Source organism: Mobula birostris, chromosome 24 (genome assembly GCF_030028105.1).
Source record: "Mobula birostris isolate sMobBir1 chromosome 24, sMobBir1.hap1, whole genome shotgun sequence".
Taxonomy (NCBI): Eukaryota; Metazoa; Chordata; class Chondrichthyes; order Myliobatiformes; family Myliobatidae; genus Mobula; species Mobula birostris.
Window position 1 is genome coordinate 51,898,603 of NC_092393.1, and position 27,028 is coordinate 51,925,630.

Below are 27,028 nucleotides of genomic sequence, written 5' to 3' on the forward strand. Positions count from 1 at the left end.
GCCGAAACTCTTCAGTAGGACTCAGTCTTGTACTGTTTCCATAGATGCTGCCTGGCCTGCTGAGTTCCTCCAGCATTTTGTGTGTGTTGCTCAGATTTCCAGCGTCTGCAGATTTTCTCTTGTTTGTAGGAAAATGTGTCAGAAGATCTTGAATCCTTGTGGGTTGAGTTAAGAAACTGCAAGGGTAAAAGGACTCAGATGGCAGTTATATACAGGCCTCCAAACAGTAGCTGGGATGTGGACTACAGATTATAATGGGAACTAAAAAAAGGCGTATCAAAAGGGCAATATTATGATAGTCATGAGAGATTTCAAAATACAAGTAGATTGGGAAAATCAGGTTGGTAATGGATCTCAAGAGTGAACTTGTTGAATTCCTACAAGGTGGCTGTTTAGAACAGTTTGTCATTGGGCCTACTAGTGGATCAGCTGTACTGGATTGGGTTTTGTGTAATGAACTGGAGGTGAACGTAAAGGAACCGTTAGGAGGCAGTGATCACAATATAATTGAGAACAACTTGAAATTTGAAAGGGATAGAGTAAAGTCTGATGTAGCAGTATTTCAGTGGAGTAAAGGGAAGTTACAGTGGTATGAGAGAGGAGTTGACCAAAGTAAATTGGAAGGGATGACAGTAAGCAGAAATGGCTTGAGTTTCTGGGAAAAATGAGGAACGAGCAAGACAGATGTATTCCAAAAAGAAATAAATACTGAAATGGCAAAATAGTACAATGGTGACTGACAAGGGAAATCAAAGCTAATGTTAAAGCAAAAGAGAGGGCATACAAAAAAACAAAAATTAGCAGAGTTGAGAAGCTTTTAAAAAGCTACAGAAGACCGGATCTAATGACGTCATCATTCAGAATGGCAGCTTAAATCAACAGCTCCTCTGGAAAAACGCATATTTTGCCCCGTTAATCCAACAAATATAAGATTGTAGCGGTGTGCTACACACAGCGCTAAAATAACCACACGTAGTCGGTGAGTTGGAGTTGCGATGAAAGAGATTTATTCAAACTTCGCGGCCTGCTTTAAAGCCTTCCCGTTCCTGCCCTCCCTGGGCGGGTCTGCTGTGGGGAATGCATATTCCCAGACTCTTTCCGCGCGCGGGATTTTCCCCCTGCTGGTGAAGATGGCCTGGCGCCCTTTTTGGCGCCGGCCTCTCTGCCTGCGCGCGCTGTTTGGGAGGTCTGCCCCTGCGCCGCAGTGCCTGAGCCTGGACCGGCTGCACCAAGTCCACATGGGCCGGTTTGAGTCGGTCCATCGTGAAAACCTCCTCTCTCCCCCCAATGTCCAGCACGAACATGGACCCGTTGTTCCTGATCACCTTAAACGGCCCCTCGTAGGGCTGCTGTAGCGATGCCCAGTGTCCGCCCCGTCGTACAAAAAGAAACTTACAATTCTACAGGTCACACACATCAAAGTTGCTGGTGAACGCAGCAGGCCAAGCAGCATCTGTAGGAAGAGGTGCAGTCGACGTTTCAGGCCGAGACCCTTCTTCAGGACTAACTGAAGGAAGAGCTAGTAAGAGATTTGAAAGTTGGAGGGGGAGGGGGAGATCCAAAATGATAGGAGAAGACAGGAGGGAGAGGGATAGAGCCAAGAGCTGGACAGGTGATAGGCAAAAGGGGATACGACAGGATCATGGGACAGGAGGTCCGGGAAGAAAGACGGGGTGGGGGGACCCAGAGGATGGGCAAGAGGTATATTCAGAGGGACAGAGGGAGAAAAAGGAGAGTGAGAGAAAGAATGTGTGCATAAAAATGAGTAACAGATGGGGTACGAGGGGGAGGTGGAGCCTTAGCGGAAGTTAGAGAAGTCGATGTTCATGCCATCAGGTTGGAGGCTACCCAGACGGAATATAAGGTGTTGTTCCTCCAACCTGAGTGTGGCTTCATCTTTACAGTAGAGGAGGCCGTGGATAGACATGTCAGAATGGGAATGGGATGTGGAATTAAAATGTGTGGCCACTGGGACAGGTCTTTGGGTACGCAGGTTGGGATCTGTCTGTGCTGTGAAGTCGGTACGGGGGCCAGCTTACCGAGCCTCTCCCGTAGTCTGTCCAGGACTGCTGTGGGTTCTTCCTCTTGCCCCCTTCGGGCTGGTATGAACTCTCCTGGGACGACCAGGGGTGCGCCGTACACCAACTCGGCCGACGAGGTGTGCAGATCCTCTTTGGGCGCCGTGGGGATTCCAAGCAGGACCCAGGTAAGCTCATCCATCCAGTTAGGCCCCTCCAGGCGGGCCATGAGAGCCGACTTCAGGTGACGATGGAAACGCTCCACTAGTCCGTTCAACTGTGGGTGGTAGGCAGTTGGGCGGTGTAGCTGCGATCCTTAAAGGTTGGCCATAGCTGACCACAGGCTGGAGGTGAACTGGGCGCCCCTGTCGGAGGTAATGTGGGCCGGTACCCCGAAGTGTGCTACCCAGGTTGCGATCAGTGCTCGGGCGCAGGATTCGGAGGTGGTGTCGGTGAGCGGGACTGCCTCTGGCCATCTGGTGAAGCGGTCTATCATAGTTAGGAGGTACCGCGCTCCTCGCGACACTGGCAGGGGCCCCACGATATTCACATGAATGTGCTCGAACCTCTGGCGGGTGGGTTCGAACTGCTGCGGCGGAGCTTTGGTGTGCCGCTGTACCTTGGCCGTTTGGCACTGCGTGCACGTTTTAGCCCATTCACTGACCTGTTTACGAAGCCCATGCCACACGAATCTGTTGGCGACCAGCCGGACGGTTGTCCTGATGGAGGGGTGCGCTAAGTTGTGAATGGATTCGAAAACCCGCCAGCGCCAGGCTGCCGGGACAACGGGGCGGGGTTGGCCAGTAGCTACGTCACACTGTAGGGTCCTCTCACCTGGGCCTACGGGGAGGTCTTGGAGCTGCAAACCGGAGACTGCAGTCCTGTAACTAGGGATCTCAGCGTCTGCCTGCTGTGCCTCTGCCAGCGCTGCATAGTCCACCCCCTGGGACAGGGCCTGTATGGTAGGTCTGGATAGTGCGTCCGCCACGACGTTGTCCTTTCCCGAGACATGCCCGATGTCCGTCGTGTACTCTGAGGTGTAGGCCAGATGTCGCTGCTGGTGGGACGACCAGGGGTCGGACACCTTTGTGAACGCAAAGGTAGGTGGTTTGTGGTCTGTGAACGCGGTGAAGGGCCTACCTTCTAAGAAGTACCTGAAATGCCGGATTGCCAGGTATAGTGCCAATAGCTCCCGGTCGAAAGAACTGTATTTGAGTTCGGGTGGTCGTAGGTGTTTGCTGAAGAACGCCAGGGGTTGCCAGTGACCCTCGATGAGTTGTTCCAGCACTCCACCGACTGCTGTGTTGGATGCGTCCACCGTGAGGGCAGTAGGAATGTCCGTTCTGGGGTGCACTAGCATCACGGCGTTTGCCAAGGCTTCTTTGGTTTTAACTAAAGCGGCTGCGGCCTCTTCGTCCCAGGTAATGTCCTTGACCTTACCTGACATCAGAGTGAACAGGGGGCGCATGGTTCAGGCTGCTGAGGGGAGGAAACGGTGCTAGAAATTCACCATACCCATGAATTCCTGCAGGCCTTTGATTGTGTTGGGCTGGGGGGAAGTGGCGGACCGCGTCTACCTTGGAGGGCAGCAGGGTTGCCCCTGTCTTTAGTAATCCTGTGGCCCAGGAAGTCGATGGTGTCGAGTCTGAACTGGCATTTGGCTGGGTTGATGTAAGGCCAAATTTGCTCAGGTGGGAGTAGAGCTGGCAGAGGTGGGACAGATGCTCCTGCCGACTACTGCTGGCTATGAGGATGTCATCCAAATAGATGAATGCAAAGTCCAGATCGCGTCCCACTGCGTCCATTAGCCGCTGGAATGTCTGTGCCGCATCCTTTAGACCGAATGGCATTCGAAGGAATTCAAAAAGTCTAAACGGGGTGATGAGTGCTGTTTTGGGGATGTCGTCTGGATGTACCGGGATTTGCTGGTATCTCCGGACGAGGTCTACCTTGGAAAAGATCCTTGCGCCGTGTAGGTTTGCTGCAAAGTCTTGAATGTGCGGCACAGGGTAGCGATCTGGCGTTGTAGCCTCGTTCAGTCTGCGGTAGTCACCGCATGGTCTCCAGCCCCCCTGTTGCCTTGGGCACCATGTGCAGGGGGAGGCCCATGGGCTGTCGGACCGTCGTATGATCCCCAATTCCTTCATCTTCTTGAACTCCTCCTTTGTCAATCGGAGCTTGTCCGGGGGAAGCCTTCGAGCACGGGCATGGAGGGGTGGTCCCTGGGTCAGGATGTGGTGCTGTACTCCGTGTCTGGGCATAGCTGCCGTGAACTGCGGTGTCAGTACTGATGGGAAATCTGCCAGGACCCTGGTGAATTCGTCGTCGGACAGTGTGATGGAGTCCAGGTGTGGGGCTGGCAACTTCGCTTCACACGGAGAATGTTTGAAGAGTCTTGGCGTGGACTAATCGCTTCCCTTGCAGGTCGACCAGCAGGATGTGGGCTCGTAGAAAATCCGCCCCCAGGAGTGGTTGGGCCATGGCGGCCAGTGTGAAGTCCCACGTGAACCGGCTGGAGCTTAACTATAGCCGCACCGTACGGGTGCCATAGGTTCATATTGTGCTGCCATTTGCGGCCCTCAGGGTGGGTCCCGGTTCTCTGTTGCTGGTGTCGTAACTCATTGGAGGTAAGACACTGGTCTCCGCTCCGGTGTCGACCAAAAAGCGGCATCCCGACTGCTTGTCCCAGACGTACAGGATGCTGTCCTGATGGCCAGCCACCGTAGCCATCAGCGGCGGCTGGCCCTGGTGTTTCCCAGGAATTTGCAGGGTGGGCTGCAGCAGCGGGCCTCTGTGCCCCACCGCTGGTGGTAGAAGCACCATTGTTCGTTGGGCTCCTCACTCCCATCGCTGGGTTTTGTAGGCTCTGATGCCGGGCCTGGTCTGGTCTGCCATTGGGCACGCGGCTTGGTGATCAGTGCGACGGACGCCCCTCTCTCTTTCCTGGCATTCCACAGCGCATCTGCCCAGGCCGCCACCTCCCGGGAGTTGCTGAAATCTGCGTCGGACAGCAGCAGGCATATGTCCTCGGGCAGTTGCTCTAGGAATGCCTGCTCAAACATGAGGCAGGGTTTGTGTCCTTCAGCCAGGGCCAGCATCTCATTCATTAATGCTGACAGCGGCCTGTCTCCCAAACCATCCAGGTGCATTAAGCGGCGTGCTCGTTTGCACAGTGAGAGTCCGAAAGTCCTTATGAGCAGGGCTTTGAATGCTGTGTACTTGCCGTCCTCCGGGGGCGACTCTATAAACTCCTCAACTTGTGCAGCAGTCTCTTGGTCGAGAGAGCTCAGCACGTAGTAGTAGCGAGTGGACTCCGAGGTTATCTGCCGAATGTGGAATTGAGGTTCTGCTTGTTTGAACCACAGACGGGGTCGCAGCGGCCAAAAGCTTGGCAGTTTTAACGAAACTGCATGAACAGAAGCGGCATCGGTCATCTCTGGTCCAAATATCGTTTGGGCCATCAGGGTCACCAATTGTAGCGGTGTGCTACACACAGCGCTACAATAACCACACGTAGTCGGTGAGTTAGAGTTGCGATGAAAGAGATTTATTCAAACTTCGCGGCCTGCTTTAAAGCCTTCCCGTTCCCGCCCTCCCTGGGCGGGACTACTGTGGGGAATGCATATTCCCAGACCCTTTCCACGCGTGGGATTTTCCCCCTGCTGGTGGAGATGGCCTGGCGCCCTTTTTTGGGGCCAGCCTCTCTGTCTGCACGAGCTGTTTCGTGAGCCGGTTCGTGTGTGCTAGAAAGTGGGTCGCCACAGGATCTTTTGAAAATATCTGAATTGATAAGGGGGGCAAGAATGGGGAAGAAGAATGGAGATTAGAAAGCACCACTGCGGAGCCTATGGACGACAGAGGTGCGCCGCGCGGCTCTCCTACATGTGTGCGTGGCAGCGAAGCTGACGCTGGGCTTCATACAGGCGAAGCGGCAAATATGATAAAGATTCTGGAAGAGATAAGGGAACTCCAAAAATATATGAAACAGCAACTCAATGATATGAAGTCAGAGCTCGCCAACGTCAATTAGAAAATAGCAGTGGCAGAGACTCGAATTCAGAAGGTGGAAGATCGCGTGCAAAACGTGGAACAGATACTAAGTAAGACGATAAAAATATTGAATCAACAGGAAAGTAAATTGCTTGACCAGGAGGGAAGATAGTGTTGGAAAAACATCAGGATTTATAATGTTCCCGAAGGAGCAGAGGGATTACCGATGATAGACTTTGTAGACAAGCTGCTGCGGGAAGCGCTGGAGGTTCCTCCGACTATGGAGATTGAAACTGAGAGGACGCATCATTTGCTCGTCCCGCAGCCTCCCGGAGACAGAGAAAGTAAGCCGTGCTCAATAGTACCCAGATTCCTTCGATTGAAGAGCAAGGCGGAGATTCTACAAAGGACCTGGGGTAAGAAGAGGGTTTTTTGGAACAGGAAGTTAATATACTTCCATCATGAAGCAAAACGAATATTAAAGCAAGAAAAGATTAAATTCCAAACCCTGTACCCTGCTAAACTGAGGGTATTTTACCAAGAAGGGATACGACTATATCAGACGGTGGAAGAGGCGACTACAGACATGAACAACAGAGGACTGCCCATTAGTGTGATCAAATCAAGGGAAAGTCTGGTTGAGCAGTTATCCCATCTGCTTGGGAAATAGTAAGAGAACCGAGAAGGCAGGGGATGGGAGCAGGACCAGAGAAGGATATCAGGAAGAGACTGTAAGTTCTCTGAGGACAGACCTCACCTCCTCCAGAAGAGCCATAAGGTTTGGCTAACTTTAAAAGTGCTGATAAACTAAACAGAAGCAAAAATAGATGGTGATATACCTATCTCGAGAAATACGTATTATAATGTGGATTTTATATTACTCAATTATTTTAAATTCATTCATTCCTTTTCCCCCACCTAAATGAGAATGTATACATGGGAGGAATACAGAGGGAAATCATTTCTGTGTAATAGACATAGATTTTTTTGACTTACTTTTATAGGTACTGCAGCAGGGGCCCTCAACTCACAGGTAGGAGGGGCTATCCCCCACAGCTAGATGTTTCTTCTAGCTCAACCCAGGGTCATCTAGAGACCCCAGCCTTGGAATCACACCTTCGTTACCTTTTTTTAAAATTATTCGTGTTTCTTGGCTCTTATTTGTTCAGGGAGAAGATCAATTAAGTTATATTCTGCATACTAACAGATAAATACACACGGCTAAGGACAAAGTAAAATTCATTTCTTTTAATGTCAATGGGCTGTTGAGTCTAGTCAAGCGCAGTAAAATTCTTTCAAAAATGAAAAAAGAACAAGCCCATGTAGTATATTTACAGGAAACTCACTTAAGTGATAATGAACATGGAAAATTAAAGAGAATGGGCTTCACTAATTTGCTTTTCTCCTCATATAAATCAGGATATAGAAGAGGAGTTGATATTCTCATTTCAAGCAAGATAAATTTTGAAAAAGTATTCGAAATCGGAGATAAGGAGGGCAGATATATTCTGGTAAGGGGGAACATAGATGGAAATCCAGTTACTTCATTGAATAAGATACTCACCCCCAGGAAATGATATTAGTTTCTTCCAGAAAATTACTGATATCATGGTAACGGAAACAGAAGGTCTCTTGATATGTGGGAGAGACTTAAATTTACAATTACAACCAAAGTTAGACTCTTCCAATAGAAAAATTTATGAAACAAAGTTCTTACATAAGAAAGTTAACACTCTTTTTGAGGATGTTGGTCTAATTGATATATGGAGGGACCTTTCCCCGACAAAAGACATTACACTCATTGTTCTGCCCCCCATTCTGTATATACAAGAATAGACTATTTCATAACATTTGGAAAAAATAGACACAAAATAATCACCTGTGGAATTGGGACAATAGATGTAAGTGACTATGCACCTATATATTTATCTGTTGATTTTGACCTACAACCAAAGAATACTATTTGGAAACTAAGTTCAAGTCTACTCAATGATCCCTATTTTAGGGAGCAAAATAAAAAAGAAATTGGTCTTTGCTTAGAATTCAATGATAATGGAGAGGTTTCACCTCCCATTCTATGGGATACTCTGAAGGCTGTCTTAAGAGGGAAAATTATAGCGAAATCTTCATATAAGAAAAAAAAAGGAATAAAACATTAGTGGAATTACAAAATAAGCTTAAGGAACTAGAAAAAAACACAAATTGAGTTTGGCACAGGATACACTATGGTAAAATTTAAAAATTAGGAACAAAATTAATAGTTTGGCTACACAAGAAATTAGAAAAAAAATAAATGTTTCTGAAACAAAGACACTATGAAAGTGGATCTAAATCTAAGAAAATACTGGCGTGGAAACTGAAAAAAAGAAACCAGAAAATACAATTCATAGAATTAGGGATCCAAGAACAAAAGTGATAAAAAATAAAAACAACAGGAATTTTGCAGATGCTGTAAATTTAAGCAACACACATCAAAGTTGCTGGTGAACGCAGCAGGCCAGGCAGCATCTCTAGGAAGAGGTGCAGTCGACGTTTCAGGCCGAGACCCTTCGTCAGGACTAACTGAAGGAAGAGTGAGTAAGAGATTTGAAAGTGGGAGGGGGAGGGGGAGATCCAAAATGATAGGAGAAGACAGGAGAGGGAGGGATGGAGCCAGGAGCTGGACAGGTGATTGGCAAAAGGGATACGCGAGGATCATGGGACAGGAAGTCCGGGAAGAAAGACGGGGGGGGGGGGGGGGAACCAGAGAATGGGCAAGGGGTATATTCAGAGGGACAGAGGGAGAAAAAGGAGAGTGAGAGAAAGAATGTGTATAAAAATAAATAACAGATGGGGTACGAGGGGGAGGTGGGGCATTAGCGGAAGTTAGAGAAGTTGATGTTCATGCCATCAGGTTGGAGGCTACCCAGACGGAATATAAGGTGTTGTTCCTCCAACCTGAGTGTGGCTTCACATGCCCTTACACTTCCTCCCTTACCACCATTCAGGGCCCCAAACAGTCCTTCCAGGTGAGGCGACACTTCACCTGTGAGTCGGCTGGGGTGATATACTGCGCCCGGTGCTCCCGATGTGGCCTCTTATATATTGGCGAGACCCGACGCAGACTGGGAGACCGCTTTGCTGAACACCTACGCTCTGTCCGCCAGAGAAAGCAGGATCTCCCAGTGGCCACACATTTTAATTCCACATCCCATTCCCATTCTGACATGTCTATCCACGGCCTCCTCTACTGTAAAGATGAAGCCACACTCAGGTTGGAGGAACAACATCTTATATTCCGTCTGGGTAGCCTCCAACCTGATGGCATGAACATCGACTTCTCTAACTTCCGCTAATGCCCCACCTCCCCCTCGTACCCCATCTGTTATTTATTTTTATACACACATTCTTTCTCTCTCTCTCTCTCCTTTTTCTCCCTCTGTCCCTCTGAATATACCCCTTGCCCATTCTCTGGTCTCCCCCCCCCCCACCGTCTTTCTTCCCGGACCTCCTGTCCCATGAACCTCTCGTATCCCTTTTGCCAATCACCTGTCCAGCTCCTGGCTCCATCCCTCCCCCTCCTGTCTTCTCCTATCATTTTGGATCTCCCCCTCCCCCTCCAACTTTCAAATCCCTTACTCACTCTTCCTTCAGTTAGTCCTGACGAAGGGTCTCGGCCTGAAACGTCGACTGCACCTCTTCCTAGAGATGCTGCCTGGCCTGCTGCATTCACCAGCAACTTTGATGTGTGTTGCTGATAAAAAATAAGCTAAGTGAAATTCAAGAAGCTTTTGAAATGCTTTACAAAACTCTATATTCCAAAGTTCCAAGGAGAAGCATAACCGAAATCGACACCTTCCTGAATTCTTTAGAGTTACCCACTTTAAGCAAAGAACAAAATAGAACGATGACTGCTGACATAACTGAACCTCAACTAAAAACTGCAATTAGTAGGCTTAAATTAAGCAAGTCACCAGGATCTGATGGATATACGGCAGGGTGATATAAAGAGTTTAGAAGTGAGTTAATTCCTGTTTCACTCCCCACACTTAACTGGGCCCTAAGAAAGGCGCAAATGCCACTCATTCGACTGCTTCGTCGAACACCTCCACTCCGTCCGCCACAACAGACAGGATCTCCCGGTAGCCACCCACTTCAACTCTGCTTCCCATTCCCATTCAGATATGTCCATACATGGCCTCCTCTACTGCCATGATGAAGCTAAACTCAGGTTGGAGGAGCAACACCTCATATACTGTCTAGGTAGTCTCCAGCCCCTTGGTATGAAAGTAGAATTCTCCAACTTCTGGTATTTCCCTCCCCCTCCCTTCCTCTATCCCTATGTCACTCTACCCCCTCCCCCAGCTCCCTCATGGTTCTGCCTCCTTTTTCTACCACCCATTGTTTTCAGGGCTATTACGTCAATGCTTCCCCTCCCCCACCCCTTTGTCTTTCAAATTACCGGTCTTTCAACTGACGCTACAGGTATTCTTCAGATCCTTCCCCATCTTTCATTCTTCAGTCCTGACGAAGGGTTCCGGCCCGAAACGTCGACTCATCGTTTCTAATTGATGCTGCCCGACCTGTTGAGTTCATCCAGCCAACTGAAAAAGCCATTCAGCTGGAAGGCGATAATCTCAGCTATACCAAAAGAAGGCAAGGATAAAATGGAATGTGTGTCATTTAGACCAATATCTGCTCTTAATGTGGATTATAAATATTTACCTCCATCAGGCTAAACGATTAGAAGAGTTTCTACCCACACTGATACATAATGATCAGACAGGTTTTATACAACAACGCCACACACAAGACAATATACGAAGGACATTTCACATTATGGATCATATAAAAAAAATTAAATTGAAGCAATAGTGATAAGTGTGGATGCTGAAAAGGCATTTGACTCGGTTAATTGGAATTTTCTTTACAGAGTTTTACATAGATTTGGTCTACATGACAATTATTAGAACTATAAAGGCACTACACGACAACCCTACTGCTAGGATTAAAATCAATGGATATTTATCTAATAGTTTTACCCTAGAAAGGGGCATGAGACAGGGTTGTGCATGGTCACTGCAACTTTTCGCATTATATCTGGAATCATTAGCTCAATACATCAGACAAAATGAAGATATCAGGGGAATTACTATTAAAGGGACAGAGCATAAATTGGCCTGTTACGCGGATTATATTTTGATTTATCTAGGGCAACCAACATACTCTTTACCTAAATTGATGCAATCATTTGAACAATATGGCCAATTATCTGGATACATGATCAACATAGGTAAAACCCAACTACTTTCATATAACTATAGCCCACCAAGAGAAATCGAAAGTAGATATCCTTGGGCATGGCAAACAGAGTCCGTCAAATATTTGGGCATTGTTATGCCAAAAGATTTGATAAAATGATAAGAATGCAATTATCAGCCTATATATAAACAAATTAAGGAAGATGTAACAAGATGGAACCTAATTCCTTTTCTTGGTCTCGGTTGAAGGATTGAATCTATTAAAATGAATATACTGCCCAGACTACTATATCTCTTTCAGACCCTTCCAATAGAGATTAACCAAAATCAATTCAATGAATGGAACAAGGTGCTATCAAGATATATATATGGCAAGGTAAAAGGCCTAGGGTTTGTCTCAAAACTTTGCAATTAGCCAAGGAAAAGGGGGGATGCTACCTTCTCTTAGAGATTATTATTTTGCAGCACAGTTGAGAGCTGTGATATGCTGGTGCAACCCATCATATGACGCTCAATGGAAAAACATTGAGAGGATACTTTCCATCCCCATACAGGCAATTTTGGCTGATAACAACCTACAAAGTTACATAAATAATGTTGACAACCAGTGGGTGAACTGGACTCTTAAAATATGGAGAACTATTATAAAAGAATATAAACTAGAGAGAGACATTGCAATTCTTAAATGGTGTGCATATGACTCGGATTTTACGCCAAATAAACTGGATGCTAGATTTAAGGACTGGACAGCCAAAGGAATAGCAACTATTTGCAATATAATGAAAGAAGGAACACTGTTCAGTTTTGAAATGCTCGAAAAGAAACACTTATTAGAAAAACAAGACTTTTACCGGTATTAGCAGATGCAACAGTATGTTAATAGGAGGGTTAAAAACGTAACCAAGGCAAGTACATGTCTGATAGAGCTATTTAGAAAAGCATATAATTCAGACAATGGTAGTAGAATAATTTAAAGCATGTATAAGGGTTTGTCAAATCTTAAAACACATTCAACTTCATACATTAAAACAAAATGGGAGAAGGAAGGAGCGATAATAATATCTGAGGAAGACTGGACAATAATATGGAGGTATCAATGGAAGTGTACCAGTTCACAGAAATGGAGGGAGTTCGAGTGGAAAAAACTTGATAAGATATTTTATTACACCCTCTCAGAAATATCATTATAATAGTAACCCCTCTGCTTGCTGGAGAAATTGTGAAATAAAAATGCAAACCATTATCATATTTTCTGGGAATGCCCCGTTATCAAAGACTATTGGAGTGGGATACATAATGCCCTACAGCAGCGGTCCCCAACCCTTTTTGTACCGCAGACCGGTTTAATATTGACAATATTCTTGCGGACCGGCCGACCGGGGGGGGGGGGGGGGGGGGGGGGTATTCAAGCAGGGTTAAACTCACCTCAACATGTCTTTCACAGTTAGGGTTGCCAACTTTCTCACTCCCAAATAAGGGACAAAGTTAGCAGTCAAATCCTGGGACTTGAATTTTAGTCTATTACAGACATCCCACCTCTCCCGGAACTTCCGGGAGTTTCCCGCATATTAATAGTGGCTCCCTGATGCCCGCAAATTATATACAATATCACGGAAATCAATTTTTTGAGAGTGAGCGAGAGAGCGCGCGAGAGAGGGAGAGAGAGCGAGCGAGAAAGCGGGAGCGCGCGAGCGAGAGAGAGAGAGGGAGAGAGAGGGAGCGAGAAAGCGGGAGCGCGCGAGCGACCACGAGAGAGAGAGCGCGAGTGAGAAAGCAAGCGAGAGCGCGTGAGAGAGGGAGAGAGAGCGAGCGAGAAAGCGAGAGAGGGAGAGAGAGAGAGCGAGAAAGCGCGCGAGAGAGGGAGAGAGAGCGAGCGAGAAAGGGAGAGAGAGAGAGCGGAAAGCGGGAGCGCGCGAGCGGCCACGAGAGAGAGCGCGCGAGTGAGAAAGCAAGCGAGAGCGCGCGAGAGAGGGAGAGAGAGCGAGCGAGAAAGCGAGAGAGGGAGAGAGAGAGAGCGAGAAAGCGCGCGAGAGAGGGAGAGAGAGCGAGCGAGAAAGCGGGGAGCGCGCGAGCGGCCACGAGAGAGAGCGCGCGAGTGAGAAAGCAAGCGAGAGCGCGCGAGAGAGGGAGAGAGAGAGAGAGAGAGAGAGAGAGAGAGAGAGAGAGAGCGAGAAAGCGAGAGCGCGCGAGCGACCACGAGAGAGAGAGCGAGCGCGCGCCATTGCAGTGTGTTCCAAAAAAAACGTACGTCACCCCAGACTACAATAAAGTGTACCGCTGCCTAATAGGGGTCAAAATAATGACAGTGTTGCTCGCTGCGCTGTTTGCAACAGTGACTTTTCTATTGCCCATGGTGGGTTAAGACTGTAAAAGACATGTTGAGGTGAGTTTAACAGGTGTCAGGTGTCATTACACACCAGTCATTGAAAGTGGGCATGCAGGTACAGCAGGCAGTGAAAAAGGCGAATGGTATGCTGGCATTTATAGCGAGAGGATTTGAGTACAGGAGCAGGGAGGTACTACTGCAGTTGTACAAAGCCTTGGTGAGACCACACCTGGAGTATTGTGTGCAGTTTTGGTCCCTAATCTGAGGAAAGACATCCTTGCCATTGAGGGAGTACAAAGAAGGTCCACCAGATTGATTCCTGGGATGGCAGGACTTTCATATGAAGAAAGACTGGATGAACTGGGCTTGTACTCATTGGAATTTAGAAGATTGAGGGGGGATCTGATTGAAACGTATAAAATCCTAAAGGGATTGGACAGGCTAGATGCAGGAAGATTGTTCCCGATGTTGGGCAAGTCCAGAACGAGGGGTCACGGTTTGATGATAAAGGGGAAGCCTTTTAGGACCGAGATTAGGAAAAACTTCTTCACTCAGAGAGTGGTGAATCTGTGGAATTCTCTGCCACAGGAAGCAGTTGAGGCCAGTACATTGGCTATATTTAAGAGGGAGTTAGATATGGCCCTTGTGGCTACGGGGATCAGGGGGTATGGAGGGAAGGCTGGGGCGGGGTTCTGAGTTGGATGATCAGCCATGATCATAATAAATGGCGGTGCAGGCTCGAAGGGCCGAATGGCCTACTCCTGCACCTATTTTCTATGTTTCTATGTTTCTATGTCATTCGTTCATTAGCGTAGCTAACATTATTTAAACTAGCTGGCCAGCTGCTAAAGAGCTACTCTATTGCAGACATTCCACCTCTCTTGGAAGTCTCCCGCAAAGTGTTGGTGCTACCTCCCTGAAATTAGTTTTTGCAGAGTGGGATGTCTGCTATTATAAACCGTCCACCTGTACATACACACGTATACCTCATTGTATATAGTTCACGATTATTTGCACTATTTTGTTTGCTTTTTGATTCTGTACAGTGAGAGCTCAGGGAAATCGGCATCAAATTCCCTGTATGTGTCCACATACTTGGCGATAATAAATGATTCTGATTCCGATACTTGAGTTTACCCCACGAAAGACTATCATGAAGCCTTGCGTGGGCATTTGTGTGCGCATGCGCGATTATATGTGCCATGCGCATGTGCGTATGTACCGATTTTTCTCCACAAGTCTGTTTTGGCTTAATCTTCCCCACTCTACTGTACATACATTATTTCTACTTTATATAGGCTGTGTATTTATCATATCATTCCTGCTTTTACTATATGTTAGTGTTATTTTAGGTTTTATGTCTTATTTGGCATGATTTGGTAGGTTATTTTTTCGGTCTGGGAGCGCTCAAAAATTTTTCCCATATAAATTAATGGTAATTACTTCTTCACTTTACGCCCTACCTTAGCAGGGTAAATACGGGACAAGGAGGGTCCCGTATGGGACAAACCAATTTAGCCCAATGTACAGGATGACCCGGCTAATACAGGCAGTTGGCAACCCTATGTTCAAGTTCAACAGTGTGTGTGACAGAGAATGAGGAAAGGTGCAGCTGACTCATATCGTTTCCTCGTGGCCCGAGGCCGGGGGACCGCTGCCCGACAAGATATGTGAAATACCCATAGAGAGTAAGACCATATATTTTGTCCCCCGCTTTTCGAACGTGCGCTTTACAACACCTTGCTGTTAAGGCAGATTTATACTTCTGCGTCAATACGACACCGTAAGGTCTGCGTCGCCGCAAAGCCGAAATGGAACCCTATGCGAGAGGCCCACCTCCCCCTCGTATCCCATCCGTTATTTATTTATATACATTCTTTTTCTCTCTCTCCTTTTTCTCCCTCTGTCCCTCTGACTATACCTCTTGCCCATCCTCTGGGTTCCCCCCCGCCCCTTTTCCTTCTCCCTGGGCCTCCTGTCCATGATCCTCTCATATCCCTTTTGCCAATCACCTGTCCAGCTCTTGGCTCCATCCCTCCCCCTCCTGTCTTCTCCTATCATTTTGGATCTCCCCCTCCCTCCCCCCACTTTCAAATCTCTTACTAGCTCTTCCTTCAGTTAGTCCTGACGAAGGGTCTCGGCCTCTACTGCACTTCTTCCTAGAGATGCTGCCTGGCCTGCTGCGTTCACCAGCAACTTTGATGTGTGTTGCTTGAATTTCCAGCATCTGCAGAATTACTCGTGTTACCCTACGCGAGAGCCTGCGTTGCTGCGACGTGCATCTCTCCCAAAATGTAACTACGTGTCGCGGCAACGCAGAACGAACAACTGTGATCGGTCTGCTTGGGAGCATCGCATGTCATCCTGCGCTGCAATAGCTTCCCATTGGACGACTGAAGGGCAGGGAAGGAACTCTGGCTGCAATGCTTTCCATAAAGCTTTACAGACCTCTGAAATTACGGAGGACACACTTCGCACGAAAAAAAGACGCTCGCATCTTGTTCACCCCGAGTAAGACTACCATGACCATGAAGCCTTGCGTGGGCAGGTGAGTGCGCATGCGTGACTTGCGTGCATTGCCGAGCGACGCAGACACACCCACGTACACGTATAAATGCTCACAATGCGCGATAGGCTACGCGTAGGTTACGGCGTCTAGTTAACGCTGAAGTATAAACCAGCCTTTACTTACGACCTACTTTAGTTACCTGTTTTCGCTAACAGAAGGGGTTTTCACTGTCGTGAAGAAAGGCAGCGCGCGATAGAAAGCAGCGCACGCCCCGAGCAGCCAAACTCATTCCCGTAACTGTATTATAGCCAGCATTGCTCAGACACGTGCCTGTGAGCATCTGTGCTTTATGTTGATTTGTTTTGAGCATCCGTTAGCAAGATGAGTTCTAAGGTATCAGAAAAGCCTTAAAAGAGCTCGTAAGGGTGTTACGCTTGGTGTAAAACTAGACATAATTAAGCGTTTCGATCGTGGTGAACGAAGCAAGGACAACGTGAGTTTGGCTTGTGGAAGCTGACGAAGATGATGTTGAAGAGGTTTTGGCATCCCATGACCAAGAACTGATAGATGAAGAGCTGATGCAATTGGAAGAGGAAAGGATAACAATTGAAACCGAATGCAGTAGCGAATGGACCAGATGTGAAGTTGTCCAGGAACTGAACGTGAAGCAACTACGTGAGATTTTTGCTGCAATGATTGCAGCAAAGTACGACTTTAATTTTGAAAGGGTACGTCAGTTTAGGGCATATTTGCAGGATGATTTGAGTGCTTACAAAGAACTGTATGATCTAAAAATGCGCGAGGCTCAGCAGTCAAGCAAGCCTTCCTCATCAGCCACAGCAGACAATGAACCTCAACCTTCGACATTGAGGCAGGCAGACATAGAAGAAGATGACCTGCCTGCTCTAATGGAAACAGACGATGATGAGATGACACCCCAGTGTCCCACCACCCCAACCTCCGATGACTCAGCCTAACACACCATCATCAGTGTGCTCGCTGTCCTCCTGATTCCCGTAAGTGATACTACACTGTACATATGCAAATTACTTAATGCTAGTTAGCTAAGATCATTTAGGATTGTGACCAAGTAGTTTCAAGTCATATTTAGTAAAGGAAGTTCTGATTCCAGGATTTCCTGGATTTCGCTTTAGAAAGCTGTGGCTCCACTTTAACTCCCCTTTCGAGTACTTGTCCTCTTCTTAATTTGGTCCTTGATCCAACTCTGCCCATCTCTCAAGTATACTATTTCATCTCTTCAGCTGGACCTTGATCATAGGAATAAAGAACAATTGTAAGTTATGATAGCAATGACTATCTAGGTATCTCTTTGCACTAAGCTAATTCTGTTCATTTTTCTCAGATCAGTTTTTAACAGTTTTTTATTTGTTTAAAAATACAGGCAGCATTCTGAAGCACTAATTGAGATTTTAATTTGAAATTGGTGTATAGCTGTGGTACTGGAAGCCTGGACTAGTTCACATTCTACCATGGAACTGTGGAATTTAAATTTGGTATGTAATCTAGACCAGCGGTCCCCAACCACCAGGCCGCAAAGCATGTGCTACCGGGGCCGCGAGGAAACAATATGAGTCAGCTGCACCTTTCCTCATCCCCCGTCACGCACTGTTGAACTTGAACATAGGGTTGCCAACTGTCCCGTATTAGCCGGGTCATCCCGTATATTGGGCTAAATTGGTTTGTCCCATACGGGACTGCCCTTGCCCTGTATTTCCCCGCTAAGGTAGAGCGTTCCTATGAAACCTTTCGTGCCAAAATGGCGTAAAACAAGGAAACAATTACCATTAATTTATATGGGAAAAATTTTTGAGTGTTCCCAGACCTAAAAAATAACCTACCAAATCATACCAAATAAGACATAAAACCTAAAATGACACTAACATATAGTAAAAGCAGGAATGATATGATAAATACACAGCCTATATAAAGTAGAAATAATGTATGTACAGCGTAGTCGGGAAGATTAAGCCAAAAACCGACTTGTGGGGAAAAAATTGGCACATACGTACATGCCACATATGTGCACGACACACATGTGCACACAGGTGCCCACGCAAGGCTTCATGGTCATGGTAGTCTCTCAGGGTAAACACAAGTGTCCCGTCAACACACACAAAAAGTGCTGGTGAACGCAGCAGGCCAGGCAGCATCTATAGGAAGAGGTACAGTCGACGTTTCGGGCCGGAACCCTTTGACAGGATTTGACTGCTACTTTTGTCCCTTATTTGGGAGTGAGAAAGTTGGCAATCCTAACTGTAAAAGACATGTTGTGGTGAGTTTAACCCTACTTGACAACCCCCCCCCCCCCCGTCTGCAAAAACATTGTCAATATTAGACCGGTCTGCGGTAAAAAGGTTGGGGACCCCTGATCCAGACTATAAGATGAAGTCTAATGTAAGTACGAGAGAATAAAACTACTGGATTGTTTCTATCTAATTCACTGATGTCCATCATTGAAGGAGATTTCCGTCTTTGCGTAGTCTGCCCTATTTGTGATTCCAGGCTCTTAAATCAGCACTGCGGACCGGTTTAATATTGACAATATTCTTGCGGACCGGCCGACTTGGGGGGGGGCGGGTAGGGTTGCCAACTTTCTCGTTGTGTTTACCCCGAGAAGGACTACCATGACCATGAAGCCTTACGCGGGCACCTGTGTGCGCATGCGTGCCGTACGCATGTGTGCAAGTGCTGATTTTCTTTCCACAAATCGGTTTTGGCAATTCTGTTCAGTGAAACTACACTGTACATATATTATTTACTTTATATAGGCTGTGTATTTATCATATCATTTCTGCTTTTACTATATGTTAGTGTTATTTTAGGTTTTATGTCTTATTTGGTATGATTTGGTATGATAATGGTAATTGCTTCTTGCTTTACGCCATTTTGGCACGAAAGGTTTCATAGGAACGCTCTATCTTAGCGGGGAAATACAGGACAAGGGCAGTCCCGTGTGGGACAAACCAATTTAGCCCAATATTCGGGATGTCCCGGCAAATATGGGACAGTTGGCAACCCTAGTGGGGGGGGGGGTTGTTAATCACGACCGGACCGGAATATAGATGATAAGTCAACTATAAGTTACTTATAAGTGGCTAATACACTCAATTTCATTTCTAAAAGGGTTTGTCTAATGAATTTAATATTAAACACACAGCGCATATTTTCCTTGCATGAATATAGTGATATGTCAATTATAAGTCAATTGCATCATAACATTTTAAGTAACATTTGGTTATTAAACACAGCGCATACTTTCCTCATATGAACATATAAAATCATTGCAACACACCAATATTGCTGAATCAGTGGGAGCCCTGGGCTTGTTTTCCTGCAACAAGATGGTCCTATCGAGGGGTGATGGGAGACAGCGATACTCGAAGGAGGTTCCTTATGTCCAGTCTATTCTGCGATTTAGTTTTCGTTGCATTCATTGCAGAAAACCCTGCTTCGCAGAGATATGTTGGAAATGGAAGCAATGTTTTCAGTGCTTCCGTGGCTATCTCAGGATATTTAGCCATGACTTTGATCCAGAATGCCGGCAGAGATGTTATGTCAAACATCCTTTTCAGCCCGCCGTCATTTGCAAGCTCGAGGAGTTGATCTCCTTCCCGCCTGACATGGATGACGCGTGGGTAATGACCTTGCATGTGTTCAAGTTCAACAGTGTGCGTGACAGGGAATGAGGAAAGATGCAACTGACTCATATCGCAAATCATATCGTTTCCTCGCGGCCCAGTAGCACATGCTATGCATCCCGGTGGTTGGGGACCACTGTCTTAAATGGCCAAGCAAGTTAAAGGCAGTTAGGTTGGGCAATACTACTGACCTTCCCAGTGATGCCCAGATTAAAAAAATTAAAATGGGATTATTCAATTGAAAAATTGAATTACTAGATTTCTATTTATAATAAAGCAATTTTTTTTCTTTTTTCCCTATAAATGCTGACAAGAAAATGAATCTCAAGTAGTATTTTGGATCATATATGCACTTTGATAATAAATTTACTTTAAATTTGAAATTAGCATTGAATAAACTTTTATGTTTAGAATTCAACAATACCTCATCTACCTATTCACAAGCAACATTGATGGTCAGGTACTTAACAATGTATTGAAACTCTTGTTTCTTTCAAATAAATTGCAATTGGACAGTAAATATAAGCTCTGCAAATTACGTATGGATTATTCACTCAAATCTTGTCCAAAGTTTTTTGTATTCTTGAAGTTGTACAACAAAGTTATCAAAATAAAGGACTGGAGCAAAATGGAAAAATATTCACAGTATATCCAGATATCTTGTTTGCATAATGGTGGCATCAAAGATGCACTAAATACAAACATTTTACACTGTTTAATTTGTGTAGTTTTTAAATCAAAAATATTGTTGGAAAAGTTTATTTTTTGCAGCTGAGTGATGGAAGGAAGAGTGGAATTTTAAAATCCAGGAGACTAACTAATTTGCAATCATTGGTATATTCAGACTGTTATATCTTTCTTTTAAAAACAGAGAGGAAAAGGACAGAAGAAACAGAGTGCAGCTGATACATGTAAAGAAACTACTTCCACTTCTGAGCACGACCGGTTGTATTCGGAAAGTGATCATACAGGCACTAAACCAGTGCAACTCAAAGTTGGAAATGAAAGTTATGGTTTTTCTGCTGTTGCTTATGATGGGACCCATGACCTAAAATCTACCAGTGAAAATGCTGATATACAGGGTGCTATGGGTGATGGACTCGATCCCAGATCAACACAAAAGGATCAAGTGCCAGGTAGTTACACTCCAGTCAAACTTGGTGCAAATCAAAGTTTAGTATCACCCGAACATGACATTATACCTACTGAGGACAAAGATCATGGTGCCAGAGCTACTGTAGAGAATCCAGTGCCTGACCCTTATAAGAACAAATCAACCAAATCAATGGGAGATAGAATTTTAGCCACAGAAAAACAAAGGAGTGGCAATGATGAGATTAAATTTGCAAAGAAAGGTAATCTAGGCAAATCAGAAGCTAATGGTAAAGCAGAACAGAGCAATACAAGATCCAGTGATAAAAAGTTTCCCAGTCAACGGGACCTGAAGAAGAAGGAAACCACTCCACTCAAGGTAATAACATGTATTTATAAGTTGTCTTTATCACGATACTACGTTTTAAAATGATGCCATTTTAAAACATTAACAGTAACCTAATATAATTGCAAAAAGCATGATAAAAAGTTTCAAAAATGAGAAGAACAATATTCTGCAATGTCTTATGTTTTGAGCTGTCCAGATGTCTCAATGGAGAATATATTCTCTTTTCATCTTATCTTTGGTGAGGCATGCTCGAGGAATGCCAGTTACGTTTTGCTGTATCACCTAATCTACTATTCACGCAGGAGGATAATTTTACTTATATAACACAAGAAAATATAAAACATACAGTACTATCCAATGATTATTGGCAGGTTATTGATGAGCAAATCTAATCTTCTGATTGCATGGACCAATAGGAGAAGTTCTCACCTATCTTACTAGAGCTTATCCCATCACTGTCTTGCCAGTTACCACAGATCAGGAAGTGAAAGCCGTTCTTTCTGATCTTCAGAAGTTGCAGATGATATGATGATTAGTGGTGTTGTGGATAGCATAGAATCCTAACAAAGTATACAATGGGATATAGATCAGTTGCTGATATGGTTGGAGACATTGCAGATGGAGATTAACCTGACCAAATGTGAAGTATTGCACCTTGGTAGATCAAATGCATGGAGACAGTACACTATTAACAGTAATGATAAGCAGAGGTATCTTGGGGTCTAAGTTCACGGCACCCTGAAGGTGGCTACACAGGTTGATAGGGTGTTTAAGAGTGCAAATGGCATGCTTGATCTTATTAGTTGAGGCATTGTGTTCCAAAGTCAGGGAGTGATGTTGCAGCTTTATAAAACTCTAGTAGGCCACATCTGGAATGTTGTAAACAGTTCTGGTCCCCCATAATAGTGCCTAGGCTTTGGAGAAGGTGCAGAACAGGTTTATCAGAGTGTTGTCTGGATTAGAGGGCATGTGTTAAAATAAATGGTTGGACAGCTTTGTGTTGTTTTCTCTGGAGCTGCAGAGTCTGAGGGGGCATCTGATAGAGGTTTATAGGATTATGAGAGCCATAAATACTGTAGAGTAAACAGATAATACCTTGTTACAAAGGTTGAAATCTCTAATACCAGAGGGCATGCAATTAAGGGGTGTGTGTGTGTGGGGGGGGGTGGTAATTTCAAAGGAGCTGTGAGGGGCAAGTTTTTCTTTACACAGAGTGGTAGATGTCTGGAATGCGCTGTCTGAGGTGGTGGTAGAGGCAGAACTATTAGAGACTTTTAAGAGACGTTTAGCTAGACACATGAATATGATGGAAATGGAAGGATATGGACATTGTGTAGGCAGAAGAGATTTATTAGTCACTTGATTACTAATTTAATTGGTTCGGCACAACATTGTGGACTGTCGGGCCTGCCCTTGTACTGTTCTATGTTATTTGAATATTTCCCCAGCAGATCCCAAATTTATCTTTTTAATGTTAATTGGCTGACCAGCAGCAGTTACCTAACAATGAAGGAAAATGTACTCTCCCCTAACAACATTCCAGGTGTGATTTGTTTAACTCTAGTATAATTTCAACCCACTTGTGTTGGCAACAGGAGAAGTAATGGTACAGGGTTGGATGCCTGTGACTCATGCTGCTCCCATTCCTGCTGGCACCCTTGCTGTTTGTAATGTACCTGAATTACTTGGATTTAGTTGTAGATGTGAGAGGCATGATCAGTAAGTTCATGGATGACATAATGATTGGTGGAATTTGTTGATTGTATGGAAGGTAGTCATAGGTTGTGGGGAAATAGTGATGTGTTGGAGAACAGGGCTGAAAAGTAGCAGATGGAGCTTTAATTCAGACAAATATGAGGTAGTTCATTTTGGGACCACTAATGAGGCTGGGACATACACGATGAATGGAAGGCTCTTAGGGCGTGTAGAGGAACAAATAGCTCTTGGAATAGATCCTTTAGTGACAACAAAAATGGTTAACATGGTTAGAAAGGAATATGGCATGCAGGCCCACTAGTTGGAGCACTGAATACAGAAATAGGAGATCATACTCTAACTTTATAAAACCTTGGTCAGACCTTAACTGGAATATTGCATGTGATTGCTGTGTTTGGTGGTTTCTGTTTAAGAATCCTCTAGTGAAGCTAATGTTTTCTCATGAAAAATTGTATTACCATTAACTCCATCCACCACTCAGCTCTAGCTTCCTCCTCCTACCTAATGAAAGGAGGCACAATGAAAACAGGCCCTTTGACCCATTTGGTTCATGTAATTTAGATTCACATCTAAGCTAGTTCCGCTCACCCGCTTTTGGCTCGTATCTCTCTAAACCTTCCCCATCCATTTATCTATCTAAGTGCCTTTTAAATATTAATCTTCCTGCCTCAACCTCTTCCTCTGACAGCTCGTTCCATATACTGACCACTCACTGCATGATAACACTGCACCTTAGGTTCCTGTCAAATCGCCACCTTCTCACCTGAAACCTCTGCTTTCTGTTTCTTGATTTCCCAATCCTGGGGCAAAGACTGCTCAATTACCTCATATATGCCCTTCATAAGTCTATACACCTCTATAAGATCACCCCTCATTCTCCTATATATATAGGCATCTGTTAGCCTCATGAGACCATAGATTTGCGCCTTGGAAGGTTTCCAGGGGGCAGGCCTGGGCAAGGTTGTATGGAAGACCAGCAGTTGCCCATGCTGCAAGTCTCCCTTCTCCACGCCACCGATGTTGTCCAAGAGAAGGGCATTAGGACCCATACAGCTTGGCACCGGTGTCGTCGCAGAGCAATGTGTGGTTAAGTGCCTTGCTCAAGGACACACACTGCCTCAGCCAAGGCTCAAACTAGCGACCTTCAAATCACTAGACGAATGCCTTAACCACTTGGCCACGTGCCAACACATTTTCCTATGCTCAATGAAAAACGTCCTAACTTGCTGCACAGAAACCAGGTTCCCTTCCATGGACTCCGTCTACCCCTTTTGTTGCCTTGATAAGGTAGCCAACAGACCCCACCTACCCTGGACACTCTGTTATCTCCCTGCCCTGCTCCACCCCCGTTGAGCAGAAGATACAAAAACCTGTCCATCAGGTTCTTGGACAATTTTTAACATGTTGCTGCAAAAGTATTGAACGATTCCCTGGCAATACCTACATCAAGCTGCTGTTATTAATTACAACTCAGTGTTCAACACGATCATACCCTCAGATTTAATCAACAAGCTACAAAACCTTGGCCTCTGTACCCCCTCTGGATCTGTGACTTCCTCATTGGGAGGCCACAGTCAATGCAGATCAGAAATAACATCTCCTCCTTGCTGACAGTCAACACTGGCACATCTCAAGGATGCACACTTAGTCTATTGCTCTCCACCTCTGACTGTGTAGCTAGGCACAGCACAAACAGCATCTATAAATTTGCGGAAGACACATCTGTTGTTGGCAGAATTTTAGATGGTGATGAGGAGGCGTACAGGATTGAGATTGGTCAGCTGGTTGAGTGGCGTTGCTCAATGTCAGTAAAACCAAGGAGATTGTGGACTTCAGGAAGGGGAAGTCAAGGGAACACACACCAGTCTACATCAAGGGATCTGGCATGGAAGGGGTGAGCTGTTTCATGTTTGTGGTTATCAACACCTCTGAAGATCTATCCTAGGCCCAACATATGGATGCAATTGTGAAGAAGGCATGACAGCAGCTATACTTCATTATAGATTGTGGAGTCTTGGTATATCACCAAAGGTTCTTGCAAGTTTCTCCAAATGTACCATAGAGAGCATACTAACTGGTTGCATCACCATCTGGCATGGAGGGAGGACCACTGCACAGGGTTTGAAAGAGCTACACAAAGTTGTAAAAACAACCAGCTCTATAGTGGTACCTGCCTCCTCAGCACTGAGGACACCTTTAAAAGACAATGCCTCAAGGAAGGCAGCATCCATGATTAGGGACCCCCATCACCCAGGACATGCCCTGTTCTCATTACTACCATCAAGGAGGAGGTACAGGAGCCTGAAGACACACATTCAATGTTTCAGGAACAGCTTCTTTCTATACGCCATCAGATTTCTGAATTAATAAGGGACCCATGTACTCTACCTCAGACTTTTTGCTCTCTTTTCCACTTCTTACAGTATTTAATTTTTATGTATATTTATTATAATTCATGTTTTTATAATTATGTATTGCAATGTACTGCTATCTCAACACAACATATTTCACAACATATGCCAGTTATATTAAATCTGATTCTGATAGTATGATGAGATTACCTCTCGACCTCGCAATCTACCCTGTTATATCCTTGCACCTTAATTATTTGCCTGCCCTGCATTTTCTCTGAAACTGTAACACTTTATTTTGCATTGTATTATTTTCCCTTGTACTGCCTCAATGTAATGAAGTGATCTGTATGGATGGCGTACATAACAAATATTTGAAACAAATATGTTCACTGTACCCTGGTATGTATGACAATAATAAACCAATTTACTTTCGGGAACTCAAGTGACAGACAGATAAAGCAACTGATTACAGTATAAAAAGGTGGCATAGCATTTAGTGTGACACAATTACGGTTTGTGGCATTGGAGTTCAGATCTCCATTCTGGTACTGTCTGTAAGGAGTTTGTACTTCCTGTCTGAGACTGCGTGGGTTTACTTTGGGTGCTTTGGTTTCCTCCCACAGTTGAAAGACGTACCAGTTAGGAGGTTAATTGGTCATTGTAAATTATCCTGTGATTAGGCTAGTGTTACATTGGTGGGGTGCTGGGTGGCACAGCTCATTGGGCCAGAAGGGCCTGTTCTGCGCTGTATCTCTAAATAACAAATAAAAAGTAAAATGTAAGTTTGAAAACATTGAAGGCAGAGATTTTCAAGTTACTTTTCTTGTCTTTGGTGCCCTCTAGGGTGGATATTCAGGAACAGATGATAAAAAAAATCCCATTCAGAAGAGTGAGAAGAAAGGACTGGGGCATGATTCCAAAACAATGGAACAAAAATGGGCTGAAAATCCATTAGAAAGCCCAGAACAGAAAAGTAACAGCCAATTGACTGCCTCAACAGCAAGCAACAAAAGTGCTGATGAAGATAAAAACCCATTAAGCTGGAAGGAAAAACAGCAACAAGAAAAACAATCAAAAGAAAAGCCTTCTGAACCAAGGTGGGGAAAACACGAATGAGATATCATGTATTTGAAGTCATGAGAGAGATTCAGTTGCTAAGTTTGCTAGGCTTTAGCTGGCTGAATAATCATGAATACTGTTGTCTTGAAGTTTGATTAGTAGACGTTTTTAAAGTCAGGTTGTGTTAGTGTGATTACACATTTGTCAGTAGAAAGCATATGAGGGAAATTTCTGCACTTTGTTTTTTCTCTTATAATTTTCCTTCTTTCTGGGCTACCCATTTCTTTTCTCTCATGTGTTTCAGCCTTTGTAGTTTTGTTTAATTTATTTTTCCATACGTGTGTGCCTACAGCTGACCCATTTAATTTATTAATTCTTGCTTTATTGTGAGCAGCATCTCATCAGCTCTTTTTGTTCACTTTAGTTACATCTGCTTTCTTTCATTTCCTTCACTGGTTGTTACAGCCATCCTCTCTGTTTAATATGTCTTTATCATGTGAAACTGCTATTTGTTCATTAAAATATGACTGTTCCCAGCTAAAAGAATTCTAGTCTTACCTGTTGCTTACCACTCTGAAAATTTGGTACAAATATGACCAATAGAGTTTAGACAGTTGATTTTTGGGGTTTCATCACCTAAGTTACAGAGAAAGGTTGAACAAGTTGGGTCTTTATTCTTTGAAGCATAGAAGGTTGAGGGGGGACTTGATAGAGGT

At 45.0% G+C, this 27,028-nt stretch overlaps 1 protein-coding gene across 1 annotated transcript in view; it reads left to right on the plus strand.

Annotated features, from left to right (window-relative positions):
* The window catches only part of LOC140187263 (E3 ubiquitin-protein ligase rnf213-alpha-like), a 261,376-nt gene that overhangs the window by 13,331 nt on the left and 221,017 nt on the right, over positions 1–27,028 (plus strand). The window contains exons 3-4 of the mRNA XM_072242396.1: positions 20,614–21,213; positions 26,097–26,350. Of these exons, the coding sequence (XP_072098497.1) occupies positions 20,614–21,213; positions 26,097–26,350 (854 nt within the window). The remainder of the gene's footprint in view (positions 1–20,613; positions 21,214–26,096; positions 26,351–27,028) is intronic.